Source organism: Eleutherodactylus coqui, chromosome 12 (genome assembly GCF_035609145.1).
Source record: "Eleutherodactylus coqui strain aEleCoq1 chromosome 12, aEleCoq1.hap1, whole genome shotgun sequence".
NCBI lineage: Eukaryota > Metazoa > Chordata > Amphibia > Anura > Eleutherodactylidae > Eleutherodactylus > Eleutherodactylus coqui.
In genome coordinates, this window is record NC_089848.1 from 121,589,918 (window position 1) to 121,607,659 (window position 17,742).

The 17,742-nt window shown below is 47.1% G+C and overlaps 1 protein-coding gene across 1 annotated transcript in view; it reads right to left on the bottom strand.

Annotated features, from left to right (window-relative positions):
* The window catches only part of ST8SIA6 (ST8 alpha-N-acetyl-neuraminide alpha-2,8-sialyltransferase 6), a 113,066-nt gene that overhangs the window by 12,045 nt on the left and 83,279 nt on the right, over nucleotides 1–17,742 (bottom strand). The window contains exons 4-6 of the mRNA XM_066585017.1: nucleotides 16,154–16,240; nucleotides 9,001–9,145; nucleotides 2,168–2,280 (exon numbers count right to left, since the gene is read on the bottom strand). Of these exons, the coding sequence (XP_066441114.1) occupies nucleotides 2,168–2,280; nucleotides 9,001–9,145; nucleotides 16,154–16,240 (345 nt within the window). The remainder of the gene's footprint in view (nucleotides 1–2,167; nucleotides 2,281–9,000; nucleotides 9,146–16,153; nucleotides 16,241–17,742) is intronic.

Here is a 17,742-nt window from a genome sequence, read left to right on the forward strand (position 1 = left end):
ACCTGTCACCCGTGCTGGCAGCCGAACCTTCTCTGCCGAGCGGGGAGATACTCGCTAGGGACAATGCTCGATTGAGTAATTGTCCTTAGCGAGTATGCTCGCTCATCTCTAGATGGCTGTGATTGGTTCATCGAGCGCTGCAGTGATTGGCTGAGCTGCGGCACTTGAGAACCAATCAGACTCAATGCTTCCTGGAGGTAGGATTTATGAACCCCCTCACCAGGAAGTGTCGTTTGAAGACTACAAACAAGTGTGGTGGAACTGCCGGAGGAGAAGTGCGGCGGTCCGGACAGCGCCTCTTAGATGATGTATTGTTTTTTGTTTTATTTTTTTAATGCAGCTAGGGCTTATTTTAGGGACAAACAGTAGGACTTCCTACTGTAAAAGTTGCATCTCATGGCACGAAAACCGCAATTCTGTGCGATGCGATGCAAGACAAAGGAAGCTTCCATAGGGAAACGTGCTGTAAAACATCGCAAATCGCAGCAAAATTCAGCATGCCATGTTTTCTTTTCTTCTCGCAATGTAGCAGCCTACAAAACATCACTAATGTGAAGGAACCCAATGGAAAACCCGTGTAGTGACCCAGTACATCATCCTGGTTCCCTTCATAAATGTCATACATGTATGTCCTATGTAGATGCACTGTGCAAAATCTGTCTTGTCATATCTGGTATGTGTGTTGCACAGCTGCACCAATTCAGAGGTTAAAGGGGTTGTCCCGCGAAACAAAGTGGGGGTATACACTTCTAATACTTTGTAATGTACATTGTGCATTAATTATGAGCCATACAGAAGTTATTCACTTACCTGTTCCGTTGCTGGCGTCCTCGTCTCCATGGTGCCGTCTAATCTTCAGCGTCTAATCGCCCGATTAGACGCGCTTGCGCAGTCCGGTCTTCTCTGTGTTAAATGGGGCCGCTCGTGCCGGAGAGCGGCTCCTCGTAGCTCCACCCCGTCACGTGTGTCGATTCCAGCCAATCAGGAGGCTGGAATCGGCAATGGACCGCACAGAATACCTGCGGTTCACCGAGGGTGAAGATCCCGGCGGCCATCTTCGCAAGGTAAGTAAGAAGTCACCGGAGCGCGGGGATTCGGGTAAGTACTATCCGTTTCTTTTTTTAAACGTCTGCATCGGGTTTGTCTCGCGCCGAACGGTGGGGCTATTGAAAAAAAAAAACCCCGTTTCGGCGCGGGACAACCCCTTTAATGTTTGTAAAATCTAAAGCCTGCATGTAAATGTATCAAGTTTGTCATGTCATGTGGTATGAGAGGAGCCAATAAATGTGAGTGATTGAGAGTGGGAAGAAGTCCATGTCTGGTGCTGTTTAGGAGGTCCAGGTACATGGGGGCACCTTTAGCCCTCATGTGCTGAAGCATGGAGGAGGAGGAGAGATTTTTCATTTTGCATGCGAATGAGTGTTAATGGAGTGAGCCCCAAGAGAGAGCATCTGTGAGTAAAAACTTTCTTTCAAGGTCAGTGCAGAGGTATTATCAGTGCAGAGGTATTATCTAATCTTCTGCTTTTCCTACATGGCCGTCTGAAGTCTGGATCACCGCGTAAAGGTACACCCTTTGATTGTCACACCCATGCGCCTCCAGGGCTGGGTGGAGGTACTACAAGATAATCTCTGTTCACACATGTGTGTCTTTGAGCCTGTAAGAGGCATTACATTCTGAAGTCTATTCATTTGCCTGCACTGTGAAGGCTACAACTGAACTGCCTTGTATTGTTTATTCTTTATTCAAGTAAAGTTTATGCCGGGCCTCACTGTCTCCAGAGACCCGTGGTACTAAGGACTGTCTGTGGCTGAATTTCTTATCCGCCGAGGGTCATACCGGTGTGTGTAGGAGCGGTGGCGTCACACATGACAAATGTTTCCCTGTTCTCTCCATTTGTTGGGTTGCAGTGCTACTCTGGCTCTTGCTGCGTGTGTCCCTCCAGGAAGGCGCATGGTAAGTGCCACCGTGGCAAGTCAGCACTCTACCCTCCCAGCGCCCCGCATATGTCAAGTGTCCGGGGTCTCCCTACGGAACGCTGCACCTGGGCTTCACATACATGAGATTTGTAGCAGTCGAATTGCAAGAAAATCGTGTGATTTTGTCGCCCGTGTGAAAGCGGCTTTAGTTTGAATTGAAATAAAATGATAACTTAGTTTTTTCTTACCTAAAGACAAAATCGGACTGATCGATTTCAGCTCCGCAGCTGCTATTCGTTAATATTCCGCCGTTTCCAACTACAGCACATTGCTTGAAGGGAATTCCTTCGAAGGGCTGTGACTGAAATACAAAGCAGAAGATATCATTGGCGTCTTCTCTGATGGCTTCATCTACAGTCCAGCAAATTAAGCAGTTATTGGCAAAAGCAGAGGAAGGAGAAAAACAGAGCAGAATGTCCACTTACAGGTTCGGCGGTTCCCAATTTCTAAGCCACCATATTAGACTATGTCCAGATCCTGTCAGATTACGATGCACTTACCATTGTGTAGCCACCATGACCATTGCAAAGCTGTCATTAGTAATGCTTATGAACTTGCTGTCACTCCGGTATTCTGTATTTTACATTTCCCGCCCGATATTACAATTAAGTCCCGTAACTCCTCTAATCCAGCCCAAACCCAACCCTTCAAACTGCATTCCACAACGCCCCCCGCTTTTTTCTTCACTTCCAATGGAAATCACGCGCATGCACATAGAGCAATAACTATAGCGCAAGCACATATGAGTAGTTCTGAGTAAGGACCTTTGATGCACCCACAAGGAGGGCTGGATATCTGGCAGCTGGTCAAACAAAAAAGTTGCATGCATAATAAAGGACATTATCCCTGTCTTAGCAATCGGGAAAAGTGGAAAGACACACACAAGCTTGTGCTAGAAGCAGATCATCGGGGAATCAGTCAGGAGGTGTAGCCCGAAATGTCTACTGGTGGTCCCTGTTTGCAGAAGAATTATCCCCCTGCCCCTTATAACAGCACAACCACTGGTGCAACAGTGGAGTTTGGTGGCTTAGTTACATTTGTAGCACTAAAGCTGCTGATAACGGGGGGGGGGGGGGGGGAATGCTGGACTGCATGTCACGTGATACACTATTGGCCAACTGAGTGCATGGGCAGGGCAGTATAGGAAGTCACTGAGGGTCCAGGAGAGGGCTAATACGCAGGAATCATAGAATGGTTGGAAGGGACCTCCAGGGTGATCGGGTCCAACCCCCTGCTCCGTTCACTAAATCATCCCAGACAGATGTCTGTCCAGCTTCTGAAGACTTCCATTGAAGGAGAACTCCCCACCTCCCATGGTAACCTGTTCCACTCATTGATCCCCCTCACTGCCTAATATCTAACCTGTGTCTCCTCCCTTTCAGTTTCCTCCCATTGCTTCTAGTCTTTCCTTGTGCAGATGAGAATAGGGCTGATCCCTCTGCACTGTGACAGCCCTTCAGATATTTGTAGACAGCTATTAAGTCTCCTCTCAGCCTTCTCTTCTGCTAAACATTCCCAGATCCTTTAACCGTTCCTCATAGGACATGATTTGCAGACCGCTCACCATCTTGGTAACTCTTCTCTGAACTTGCTCCAGTTTGTCTATATCTTTTTAAAGTGGGGGGCCCAGAATTGGACCCAGTATTCCAGATGAGGTCTGACTAAGGAAGAGTAGAGGGGATAATGACCTCACGTGATCTAGAATCTATGCTTCTCTTAATACATCCCAGAATTCTGTTTGCCTTTTGGCTGCTGCATCACATTGTTGACTCATGTTCAGTCTATGATCTATTAGTATACCGAAGTCTTTTTCACATGTGCTGCTGCTTAGCCCAATCCCTCCCATTCTGTATGTGCTGAATCGCTTGGCACATCATCTGCACAATATTTCAGAAGACAGAAATTGGCATGCCTGTCCTTCAAACCCTACAGGTGTGCCTGGACAAGGACAGTAGACAAAATTTGACTCTTTCAAAAATCGGACTCTTTTGACACTGTTTGCATACAGGGCGGGAAAACGTTGACAGAGGATTATAAAAGGTCCTGTTGAACCTATAACAGTGTTTTATAGCGCTACTGGATTCTCTATAGCAGCACTGTTACAGGTTTCCTTTAAGTATATTCTACCATTCTGTGTGCACAGCTCCTATGCAGACCCACATGTACCCTGTGCAGTCAGATCCTTCAGCACACTCCCTCTAATCTGCTCTCTACTTTCTGTATACATTTGGTATAGTTGCTAAGGTGTTTCCTTTGCAAAGTATGTTTAAATGGGATTCCGACATTGGGAAACCAATAGACATAGAAGGTTGGGATTATATGAATCAAGCCATATCTAAACTGGAGGATAGGCGGAAGGTTTTGTTGAGATGGTATATGGTACCAACAAGACTAGCTCCTATTTCTCTGGAAGCTTTGCCCCAATGTGTAGACAGTTGGATACGATGCATCATGTATGGTGGGAATGCCCAAAAGGAAGTAGATTCTGGAACCGCATAGATCATTCAATCGATTCAGTCACAAACATTTTGACCTTCGGATAGTAAAATGGTAAGACTGAAAAAATACGTATGCCCATCCAGTTCGGCCTATTCCCCACCCCACCCCCCACAATGTTGATCCAGAAGAAGTAAAAATAAACCCCAAAGAGGCAGAAGCCAATTTTCCCCATTTAAGGGATAAAAAGCACTACTGAATGCGTCAATCACAGCAATTCCCAAAATACAAAAAAACTGCTTTACTATAATTTTTCGGCTGCCAAGACAGCTGTAGCGCGCGGCTGCATTAGAGACCGGCAGCATGGTTATGTTTTCTATATTCTACTGTGAATAACATATGGTTAGATGGGATTTCTAAATCACCGCATTCTTTTTATCTCCAGCACTCTTTGGGACTCCTCTTCTCAGGATCAGTGGGGGAGGGGGGTTCCAGCAGTCGGACCCCCACCAATCACAAAGGTATCCCCTATGTTGTGGATAAGAGGTAACTTCCAGTCTTGGTATAATCCCTTTAAAGTGGTTGTTTCACTAAGACATTTCATGGTGGCCAATGAACTGGCATCAATGTAATGAACAGACCTGCCAGAGGATGATCTGCTCTCATCACGTGGATCTCCATTTGACTCAAAGGGGCGCTTCCAAGCAGGGACTCCCCTCTATGATGTCCATATACACTGGTAGGAGATATGAACAGGGGTTGTCTTCATGAAAAAACATCGTTGAGTTGCATTCAGGACTGGCAATGGGTATTGCTGATTATCATTGCCAATGAATGGCTCCATTGGCAGGTGTATACCCCATGCACCAACCTCACAGCAACTGCTGACATTGCCATTGATTGGCACTAGGTGCCCTCCAGCACTTTTGAGGACTGGCATGTGACACAATTAGTCATGGAGGCGCAAGGCAAAGACCTGAACATAACATGTATCATGAATGATGAAACTATCCTGCTGGAGCCGGGAAGCCACCACTAAGTAGCCACCAAAAAGCCTGTAGAGCTCCTTTTCAATGCATTCCTCACAGTCCCATCTGAGGGGCGACGCCTTCAGTCCGTATTCGTCCGTCTGTTTGTCAGTGTTCCTAATAGCAAGCACACTACATTTGTTAGACCGGTCTTACATTTCTGGCAGCTTTCATCGTCACAGTGTCGTGGCAAGATCAACGTCTTCGGAGATGGAGTCCCCTGCGGGAAGGAAGACTCCCCTCTCCTTCCACGTGGTCTGTCATCTTTGGATCTTGTCACTTACTTTGAGTTGCTCTCTCATGCACTGCTCTCCAGAATGGGGACGGTCCATCAATATCGCTCTCCAATGGCTGCCTCCATGCCAGCACTGTGGTGGCTGCTGCTCTCTTGCAACTGTCTATCTGCTCTTTGCAGCATTCACTGCTCTATGGCTGCTGCCCCTCACCGGCTACGCTCACTCCGCCTGCAGTATCGTAGGTCCAAGGCTTATAAACCAGACGTTTATAGCGCCACAGTGTCCCAGGCCTAGCGGACGGGGCAGGGCTTCGCACAAGTCAATAATCTTTTGTCTGATTGCTCACATGGCAAAATATTCTGTTGCACAAGTGAATACATTTTGCATGGATGCCTTTATATTAGCAGGAGCCTTGAGCCTCTGTACGACTCTTTTTCCCGACCCCTCAGGTTACTCCTTATGGTCTAGCGCTCTTCTTTCCTATCTCGCCTATTAACCAGGTATGGCCTGACCCATTAGGCTTCATAGGGCTCAAGCCGTACAAATCTTCGTAACGTGGGAAAGGAGAAGTACCAGCACCTACCAGCCGAGGTACCTCTGGGGAGAACCATTGCTGTTCCTCGCAGTCCATTCAACCAGTGGATGTGGAGCCTACCCCATCAGGCCTAGCTACAACACCATTGACTTAGAGAGTGACCTGATTTGTTCTTATTTTCAATTTGGGAATGTCGGCAACTGCTGTATGTTGTCGATGAGACACTATAGTGGATTTCTGCTGACACGGTGTGCTGGCTTTAGTGCAATTCAACAGAGAAAGTGATTAGAGGTACGGCGCCAACATCATCAGTTCCGCACAATTAGTATTATTATCAGTAAAGAGGTCATGGGTGCCCACTGGTTAACAGTCGTAGCTCACTAATTTGACGCCTTTTAACTTTAAGTAAAGAAGACCTGACAAAACTTATTTCACTTGGAAATAAACATGCAAGTCTGATAAACAGGGACAGACTACAATATGTTCGCACTGAGCTGTTTATAGGGACTCTATGGGCATTGGGGCCTTCCACCCAGGTGTATGTGGGCATTGGGTTGGCATGGTCATGGTGAGCCCCTGTGTAACAATCCGGTGTCGGTTTGGAGTCTCTTGTTGCATCGGTGCGAACAGGTATCACAGTCAGGTGGAGGCAGAGGTCGGTATATGGGAGCAGTGATGCTAGCCAAAGGAGCAAGCAGTAGCATAGTTAGGTGGAAGCAGAGGTCGGTACACAGGAGCAGCGATGGTAGTGAGAGGGGCAGTTAAAGGGGTTGTCCCGCGGCAGCAAGTGGGTCTATACACTTCTGTATGGCCATAATAATGCACTTTGTAATGTACATTGTGCATTAATTATGAGCCATACAGAAGTTATAAAAAGTTTTATACTTACCTGCTCCGTTGCTAGCGTCCTCGTTCCCATGGAGCCGACTAATTTTCGCCCTCCGATGGCCAAATTAGCCGCGCTTGCGCAGTCCGGGTCTTCTGCAGTCTTCTATGGAGCCGCTCGTGCAGAATGCAGGCTCCGTGTAGCTCCGCCCCGTCACGTGCCGATTCCAGCCAATCAGGAGGCTGGAATCGGCAATGGACCGCACAGAAGAGCTGCGGTCCACGGAGACAGAGGATCCCGGCGGCCATCTTCAGCGGTAAGTATTGAAGTCACCGGAGCGTGGGGATTAAGGTAAGCGCTCCGGTAAGCTTTCTTTACCTCCCTGCATCGGGGTTGTCTCGCGCCAACCGGGGGGGGGGTTGAAAAAAAAAAAAACCCGTTTCGGCGCGGGACAACCCCTTTAATAGCAGAGCTTGATTAAGGGCTGAAAGCACAATAATCACGTAAGGAAGGGAGGTACACAGTGAAGTTTAAATAGGAAGTCCAATTAGGAAACAGGGTGGAGCCAATCAGGAACTGGGTTGTGGGAACAAGGAACTGGGACATGATTTGGCAGGGGAGCTGTCCAACAGGCTGGATAGCTCACTAGAAAGAGCCGTTGCCCGGAGCAGAGCAGGTCCTGGGTTCGATTCCCAACACCCTATCTACCCTACCATTTATTTGGCAATTATAGAGCATAGATACTTTATTCAGATTGCAATGCTCTTCCCCCACACCCCTTTAGCCATAACACAGGACCAGACCCACCTGGTGCTGGCGCCAGCCTTACATCCACCAATAACAGCCCTGAATGTGGAGTAAATTCCCTTGGCCAACAATTACTGGTAGGTTAATGATTATTTTAGCCACGCATGTCTAACCCTACTCGATGTACATACTGGCCAATGGCTTCACAAGAAAGCAAAAGAGAATTTCGTGCCCATCACTGAAAAAACTAGTTATATGGGTAGACTCAAGTAACTCTTCATTCTGACAAGAGCCTAGCCATGATGTGAAGACCTGAACGTCAGACCTTTCTCACTCTATATGCAATGATTAGCCTCTTACGCCGATCTTGTAAGATGTTGGTATTTTGAAGCAACTGACTGACACCTTAACGACCCGAATGGTGTAAAATAATAAAATAAGTCCTTCACCTTCTCGATCCCCGAAGCTCTTGTTTACCAAGTCTCCTGGCAGTCTCTACTTCCACGTTTCGCTCAAGATGGACATGTGACCACAGCACCCAATTGGGTCTTTAATTTTGGGTACATATAAAGCGACATTTAATTTGCATTTTTTCCATTGTGTCAGTTTTTCTGATGTTTTTTACAAATGTTAATTATTCACCTTTAAGGGGTTCCTCAGGACTAACATACTGATGCCTTGACCTTAGGACAATAGTTCATTGGTGGAGATCAACCCTTTAGGATTCATGGGCCGTGTGAGAAGCTCATCGCATCGACTATTCTCATCTGTTTTATAAATGAGACTTGGCCATTAAAGTTGATAATAGAAAAAAAACGGAGAGTAGTCAGATGCCCTCAGTCTGCCGTCTGCACCGTCCGTTTTTCTTGAGAGATGCAGAAAGAAAGAATTGGGTCTGTTTTTCTTTTTTTTTTGCAGATATGAAAAATAAATGTCACACGGGAATAAGAAAAGACCCGACACGCGGACGGCATAAGACGCACGGATGACACGTGGGACAGCTTTTTTGCGGACACAACATGAACGTTTTTTTTTAACGCAAGTGTACCATAAAAGGGAGGGGCCCTTATACATAATTACAGACGACACTTCAGAGACCCCCATAGAATCCATACAGCTTCTCAGCAGGCGACATTTCATCGACATTATCACTAATTAGGTCTAATTGATTTCCTAACGTAGGCGCCATTTAATCATGTTCCCGACTTCTTACCTTCGGCAGCATTTTGTAGATGTCCTCTGCAATTAAAATGTTCTTTTTACTTTCCACTTCATAAGTGATGTTGCTTCCCAGCGAGGTATTGTTCTGTGATACTATGAAGTTATTAACAGCGTTGCAGCAGGAAGACAAGTACAATCTGCAAAGAAAGTCACATTATCATCAATCCGGGCAAAGCAGCGCTGCAAGACGTCCATTCAGACGGCCACAGAAGGTCCACCAGCACGGGGCCCTCTACTGGATCATAGACCCCACTCTAGGATGTTCAGATGCCATAATAGTGCATACGAATAGGGGTTGTCATTTTGGGTCAGTTCCTTTAACACAGCTAGTATATGTCAAGAAGGCCGGCCTTAGCCATGTGAGTCTGGCCAGACGATCTTCTTGCTCCAAGAACAGTATCTTGTGGAGCTACATGAATCATCCTCCTCCTGGCTCTGTTTCCTCTCCTTTGATGTTTCAAGGTGCTACGGTCAGCCGATCAGCGCCACTGAAACAGAATTGCTTAGTTCTGCTACTTTATTTTATGAGCTTGGTTCTGTTGCTGTAGTTATGTTATGAGCTGGCTCTGATACATTATTTATGTACTCAGCTTAGTTCTGGTGCTGTATTTATGTTGTGAGCTGAATGTTGTTGCTATATTTATATTGTGAGTTTGGTTCTGGTGTTATATCTATGTGCTGAGGTTGTTTCATACTGTATTTATATTTTGAGTTGGGTTATGGTACTGTATTTATGATATAAACTTGGTTCTGGAGCAGTACTGTATATATTCAACTTGGTTCTGGCACTGTATTTATGTTTTGAGCTTGGTTCTGGTGCTGTCTTTGTAGTGACCCAGAGTTAGGATCCCCTCATCACTTGTAAGCCTGTTTGTCTTTATGTGAGTGATGTCAACCTTGTATAAGTTTGTCTCCCTATCCTGAATGGTTTTATGTGATTGGTAGTTTGAGGATAGGGGGAGGGGTTTGGAAGAGAAGAGTTAGTTGGTGGTCAGTGAAGAAGGTGCGCGCAGGCGAGACAGGCTTATGCTCCTGCCGGGCCTCAGCCACGCTCATGTCTCTTCTGCTAGGAGGCTTGTCCCCTCTGGGGACTGGAGCGCAGGAGATACTTTCTAGGAGATGGTGTGGGTGTGTAAGTGCCACGCACTCCCTCGCTGAACCGCACCTAGAGAAATACCAAACACCGGCTACAGCTAGCGTCAGTTGTAAGAGCATTGGAATGCCGTGTAACACAAGAGAGGCTGTGCCAAGAGAGTGTCCATCAGATAGCAAGGACTGAGGAAACGTGTGCCTTGGGGAAAAGAACTTTCTGTTGTTCAAGTGTGTCAGGAAACGTAAAGCTCAAATCTGTCAGAAGTCTCTGTATCTCCCCGGTTTAAAAAATTTGTGGATTCATTTATTTATCGCGAGTGTCTTATCACTCGTCTAGGGACACTGGCGTCACGATGACAATCTAGGACTACATCTTATCTCCCCTGCGTGAGGCTAAACTTCAGCCTTTTGGGAAAAAAGACAGTACAGCAACTGTGAACCCTCGCCATCTTGTACCCCGTTGTCTCCCCGGCTGAAGGCCTGGTTCTCGGTTGCTACGTATTTATGTATTGAACTTGGTTCTGGTGCTGTAATTATGTACTGAAGTTGGTTCTGGTGCTGTATTTATGTATTGAACTTGGTTCTGGTGCTGTATTTATGTATTGAACTTGGTTCTGGTGCTGTATTTATGTTGTGGGTTTAGTTCTGGTACTGTATTTATTCATTGGGCTGTTCTGCTCTGGGTATGCTGCTGTCTTGCTGCTTTTTGCACAAGCAAAATGTTGTCGGCTTCAAATAGGTGAGAAAATCACGCATGATTTGTGCGTTTTGAGGCGCACAAATATAAACCCTATTCTTTTAAATGTGGTCGTACACTACCGTTCAAAAGTTTGGGGTCACATTGAAATGTCCTTATTTTTGAAGGAAAAGCACTGTACTTTTCAATGAAGATAACTTTAAATTAGTCCTAACTTTAAACAAATGCACTCTATACATTGCTAATGTGGTAAATGACTATTCTAGCTGCAAATGCCTGGTTTTTTGTGCAATATCTACAAAGGTGAATAGAGGCCCATTTCCAGCAACTATCACTCCAGTGTTCTAATGGTACAATGTGTTTGCTCATTGGCTCAGAAGGCTAATTGATGATTAGAAAACCCTTGTGCAATCATGTTCACACATCTGAAAACAGTCTAGCTCGTTACAGAAGCTACAAAACTGACCTTCCTGTGAGCAGATTGAGTTTCTGGAGCATCACATTTGTGGGGTCAATTAAACGCTCAAAATGGCCAGAAAAAGAGAACTTTCATCTGAAACTCGACAGTCTATTCTTGTTCTTAGAAATGAAGGCTATTCCATGCGAGAAATTGCTAAGAAATTGAAGATTTCCTACAACGGTGTGTACTACTCCCTTCAGAGGACAGCACAAACAGGCTCTAACCAGAGTAGAAAAAGAAGTGGGAGGCCGCGTTGCACAACTAAGCAAGAAGATAAGCACATTAGAGTCTCTAGTTTGAGAAACAGACGCCTCACAGGTACCCAACTGGCATCTTCATTAAATAGTACCCGCAAAACACCAGTGTCAACATCTACAGTGAAGAGGCGGCTGCGGGATTTTGGGCTTCAGGGCAGAGTGGCAAAGAAAAAGCCATATCAGAGACTGGCCAATAAAAGAAAAAGATTAAGATGGGCAAAAGAACACAGACATTGGACAGAGGAAGACTGGAAAAAAGTGTTGTGGACGGATGAATCCAAGTTTGAGGTGTTTGGATCACAAAGAAGAACGTTTGTGAGACGCAGAACAAATGAAAAGATGCTGGAAGAATGCCTGACGCCATCTGTTAAGCATGGTGGAGGTAATGTGATGGTCTGGGGTTGCTTTGGTGCTGGTAAGGTGGGAGATTTGTACAGGGTAAAAGGGATTCTGAATAAGGAAGGCTATCACTCCATTTTGCAACGCCATGCCATACCCAGTGGACAGCGCTTGATTGGAACCAATTTCATCCTACAACAGGACAATGACCCTAAACACACCTCCAAATTGTGCAAGAACTATTTACAGCAGAAGCAGGCAGCTGGTATTCTATCGGTAATGGAGTGGCCAGCGCAGTCACCAGATCTGAACCCCATTGAGCTGTTGTGGGAGCAGCTTGACCGTATGGTACGCCAGAAGTGCCCATCCAACCAATCCAACTTGTGGGAGATGCTTCTAGAAGCGTGGGGTGCAATTTCACAAGCTTACCTCAACAAATTAACAGCTAGAATGTCAAAGGTGTGCAATGCTGGAATTGCTGCAAAAGGAGGATTCTTTGACGAAAGCAAAGTTTGATGTAAAAACAATGTTATTTCAGATACAAATCATTATTTCTAACCTTGTCAATGTCTTGACTCTATTTTCTATTCATTTCACAACGCATGGTTGTGACTTTTCATGGAAAACACAAAATTGTTTGGGTGACCCCAAACTTTTGAACGGTAGTGTATATCTGAGCGATTTTTTTTTTCCTGCATGGCAATGCGTTGCGGAAACAAATCGCAGCATGTTCTATCTGGCTTGTCATCTCGCATCGCAACCCCACTGCTTTCAATGGAGGTTCCTTTTATCTACGAAGTGATGCAAGGCGGTCTTCACATGAATGCGGATTTCACATGGTGGGGAGCGCGATATGGGGGTGGGATTCACAGCCCTATATTGCGCTAGCCCATGTGACGTTAGCCGTGGAGCAGCAAATATTTGGTATCTTGTGTCCATTTTATTTGCTTAAGTCTGAAAACTTGTGATTTTCCATAATTACAGCATTCCAGGCATGATATTGTAATTCTGCAGAGGTGGCAATAACCATTGGTGATTAAGCAACTTGTGAGAAGTCAAGCCTGGGGTCCGGCCCTCAGAGACGATGACCAGGTCTTCAAGACAAGAGCCGTATCTTATATGTAAATCTGTATTATAAGACGCTGCTGCCCGTGATAGAAGGATACAGACTTGTCTTAGCTTCAGTGAAGAACTTAATTTCATATTTTTATCACTTGAAACCCCAACATCTACCGGGAGTGAAGGGATTGGACTAACAGAAGTCCAGGCAGACCGACTATCTTATGACTGGGGGAATGGCAGAGCCAATGCCCACGGGTGCCATCTACCCCCCTGCTGGCACTGTATGCCAATATAGCACTAGAATGAAATATGACAATCTGCGATGAAGGCTCCTCCACAGGTTGGCAGAACTTGATGACAAAAGACAAGTTGATTATCGTATTGTGAGAAGTTAGTGAGCAATCAATATTGTTGCACTTCCTGTTGTGACTTTTATAAAAATGGCCGCCCCAGCAAAGCCAATATCTCCTTTAGGGCTCCTTCACACGTCGCCCGCATGCGCTGTAAAATCACGTGAAGAGAAGACACAATCAAGCCCCGAGCTTAATTAGCGTTTTCTCGTCCATTCACACGGCTGGGCGCGATGTATTAGCGAAAAAATACGGCGCAGCCCGGAAATCCCTGGCTTGGTATAAATCCTTTGAATGCCTGAATAGAGGCACCCGGCAGCTTCTCCCGGCGTTGGACGCTGATAAACTGCCTCCGCCCCCTATTTCTCCAGCTCCTATAGGAGTCTATGGGAGCCGCCAGCGTATATTAGTGGAAAGATAGATCCAGGCCCATCTTTTCCGGCAGCGTAGAGTTCTGGTCGCGGATGTGCTAGTTTTTCCTGCATAACGTTTTTACGCGGCTCATGTGAATGAATACGCTGGACGCCATTGCTTCAGATGGTCGCAGTGTTCGGCCGACGTAAAAACGTGACTAAATAGCCCCATAAAAACACTTATGTGAATAAGCCTGCCGGCGCCGTAACAACGTGTGAACGGGCACACAGATCTGCCATTGCTGTTCAGACAGCCCGGGTCCGGCGCAAATACGCTGAACCCAGATTGCCGTTGGGCGGGGGGGGGGGACCGTTTAGCTCTTCTAAACTGCCTCCCCCTTTCCACCCCTCGTCGTCTCCCGGCAGGGGACGTATTTGTCAGTAAAAGTATAAAAACTAATGAAATGCTTATAATTCTACTCTAGTAACCATAGAAACATCTAAGGGGGGTCTCACGCGACTAGACTTGTATTGTGGATTCTGCAATCGCCGTCTGCACGGACGATCCGCCATAAAACGCAGACATGAATTTTTTATTTTTCTTTCACACTCGTGAATACGAATGGCACATTCCGCAGGTGGAAGAAAAACCGCGGCATGCTCTATTTTACCACAGAAACCGCGCAGATGTCAATGGAGGCCGTCCGACCCGAAGCTCGCAGGCAATTAACATTGCGCATGGCGGCAAGTACCCGCATTAACGCTGAGCTAAACCAGGATAAAAGACCTGTCCTGCGCGGGGCCGCCTGCGAGTTGTTGCGAGCTTCCGCAGTGCGGTTCAATGAAGTACACAGAGTCAGCGGCCGGGCTTACAGACGGAATCCATTGTGGGCCTCAGGCAAGCGCGATACGGGGTCATGAAACTCGGCCTGAAATCGCGCTTGAAGAACGTGCGATTCCCCCACAGAAGCAAGGAGTTTTTGTGTTCCAAAGGCCTCGCGTCACTTAAGGGATTTCCCTTAGTTTTTAATGAAAAACCTGGCAGCGCCCTCCCATGCCCCTGGCAGCGCCCTCCCATGCCCCTCGCAGCGCCCTCCGATGCACCTGGCAGCGCCCTCCCATGCCCCTGGCAGCGCCCTCCCATGCCCCTCGCAGCGCCCTCCCATGCCCCTCGCAGCGCCCTCCCATGCACCTGGCAGGGCCCTCCCATGCCCCTCGCAGGGCCCTCCCATGCCCCTCGCAGCGCCCTCCCATGCCCCTCGCAGCGCCGTATAATGTTTTTGCCGGACCCAAAACAATGGGTGAGGCGTTCCAAGAAAATGCCCAAAGATATAAAATCGCAGCAGTCCTACGGGGTTCACATTCATTCGAGATTTGTGCGTCTTGCAACGCCGAAATCTCGCGCCATTTTCACAGCCGCGTTAAAGTGGCTTATTCACATGCGAGAAAAAAAATGCGTGTTTTTGCCACAATTTTCGCCTGCTGCAAATCAGTTAAAAAGCAGATTATAAAACCGATGATTTACGATGGTTTCTTTCGCACTCGCGATGTTTTCACTGATGCGATGTTCAGGGCGCGTTCTATCCTTCCGTGTTTAGCGATTTTAAAAATCTTCCATTGTATTCTATGGAGCCGGCGTTGTATCGCATCGCAGCGCTGCAAACATTGCAATGTGATTTAACACTAGAAACCCCATTGACTTTTGCGATAAAAAACGTGTGATTTTATGGCGGGCGGCAGCGAGGCGAGATTACCCCCCCAAAAAAGCAGCGCTGACGCTCACAAAATGCAATGAAAAAAAAGATGCGATTTTCTTGCGGCAAAATCGCGATCACCCGTGTGGAATAATCCTAAGGGGGCTTTCACATGTCCGCCGGGGATGCTGCTTTCCTGCTCCGTTCAGGGAGTATGCCCGCGGCCGAACGGTTCCATCTCTGGACGGACCGAATAGCGCCAGGTGAACCTCGCTGACTATAATGGCGCTTTCCGCTTTCCGCTCAGCTGGACAGCTTTTGGATGGAACTTTCAGCCGCATCTGTGATGGAAACTCCAGGCGGACGTTCCGACAAAGATGTGAAAACACCCTTAGAATGGTTTCACACAGACGAGAAAACCGCGTGATTTTTGCGTGATGCAAGAGTCAGTAAAAAAGCTGATTATGAAACCAACGATTTCCTTCCCGTCTGCGATGTTTTCACTGATGCCATGTGGAGAGAACAGAAAATCGCAGCGTGCCCCGTCTTTCTGCGATTTTTTAAAAAAACATCTCCCATGTTTCCCCGTGGAGCCTTGTTTTTATTGCATCGCAATGCAGCAAACTTTGTGGAAAACTAAACTTGCGTCAGTCTCCGAACTCTTGGCCGTGACTCCTACAGACTGTCTGCAATGGCCGTGGGCCCCATATCAGCTGAGTGGGGGGACTACCACTGATCTACCTCCGGGGTAAGGCCACCAGTAGTAGAGTCCCCTTTATGACATCGGCCGGCCGTGTACCCATCAGTCATCTGGGCTGCAGGGGCTGGCAGAGCGCCCTACCTGAAGCGGCCGTACTCCTGCGCCCTCTTCTGCCACGTGCAGTTCTGGATGTCATTGACAGCCTGGATGTAGCAATCCTCAGAGTACCTGCGAGAAGAGCAGAAGTCAGACTGCCGTCCTATGGACTTTAAAGGAAACGGATCACCTACCATTCTTTCACTCATTAAGGGCGACCACCCACTAGCGGTTTTTTTCCGCTGCGAATTCTCTGCGTTTTTTTCCAATTGTCAATGGGACTTTCTGATGCTAAAAATGTAAAGTTGTGTTGTGTCGCGTTTTTAACATTAGGAAGTCCCATTGACAACCGGAAAGAAAAACGCAGCGAATTCGCAGCGGAAAAAAAACCCGCTAGTGGGTGGTCACCCTAAAACCAGAAAGTGAAACATTTTCCTTTTTTTAAATGTGTTTTTACTTTTGATACAGCAGAACTCAGGGTCACACAATGGGCAGGAGGAGCCCCATTGACTTCTAGAGGAGAGTGCTGTGACGTGTACAGGGAGGAGGAGGTGAGCTGCGACATTACTATGGACTTCTATAGGAGGGTGTTGTGGGCATGCTCTGTGACCAATGCAGGGAGGAGGAGGAGGTGAGCTGTGACATTACTATAGACTATAAGAGGGTGTTGTGGGCGTTGCAAGCAAGCGGGGTGCACTTGCCTGTGGATCGCTGACTCTCAGACCGGAATGGGCACCGACCACGTAGAAGTACTCTCTGGAGACGCGGATTTCCTTTAAAACCTGGCTCCTGCCAGTCTTTATTCACAGTACAACCAACGTAAACAGAGTCCATATAACGTTCAACAAAACATGAAAGTCCACATACACACCCCACCTGGGTGTTAAGGTCAGGGTGGTCACCCCTGTAGGACTCTGGCCTGCAGCAGCTTAGCTCTGCTGCACGGGTGCTCTCTCAGCCAACATCTCCCTGGGTGTAGCAGGAATGTACCCTTATATCCAACTTCCTGACCACACCTATGGGCGTTTTCCCTTTTCTCAGGCACCTGTCTGCTGCCCCCTACAGGCCATTCTCTGTAGTGCACCTCTACAGCATGCTCTGTGACCCATGCAGGGCGATGGAGGTGGTGAGCTGTGACTATCACCTATTATGAAGGTTGGATCAAAAGTAACAACAGGAAGAGCAGTAAGATTGTTTGCTAGTTTTTAATTAACTTCTCCAAGAACGAGAATTAACTTTTCTTTAGTCAGCGAGTTCTATCAATAACACAATATGCCGTACGCTCCTTCAGTGGTGGCTGCAGGGGGTCAGCATGTGATGTCCTGAATGGCGCACATTTACTACCATCAGGGCTCACTTAGACAAGCGGAAATAGATTTTTGTGACCTTCCTGGGGGACAAGTTACACTAAGATTGGCAATACCTGCTTTGCTAGGCCTCCTGTCCACGGGCGATATTTCACTGCGTTACCCGTGTCGATAATCTGGATAGGATAACTATGGAAAGTGCAGCCTGAGGTACACGAGCGGAAAATCGCCGCGATTATCCACTCGCATATAAAAATCCAGGCATGCCGCGATTTGGCTGCGATTTTCCGCAATGAACCTATCATTACTGATAGGTTCATCGTGGAA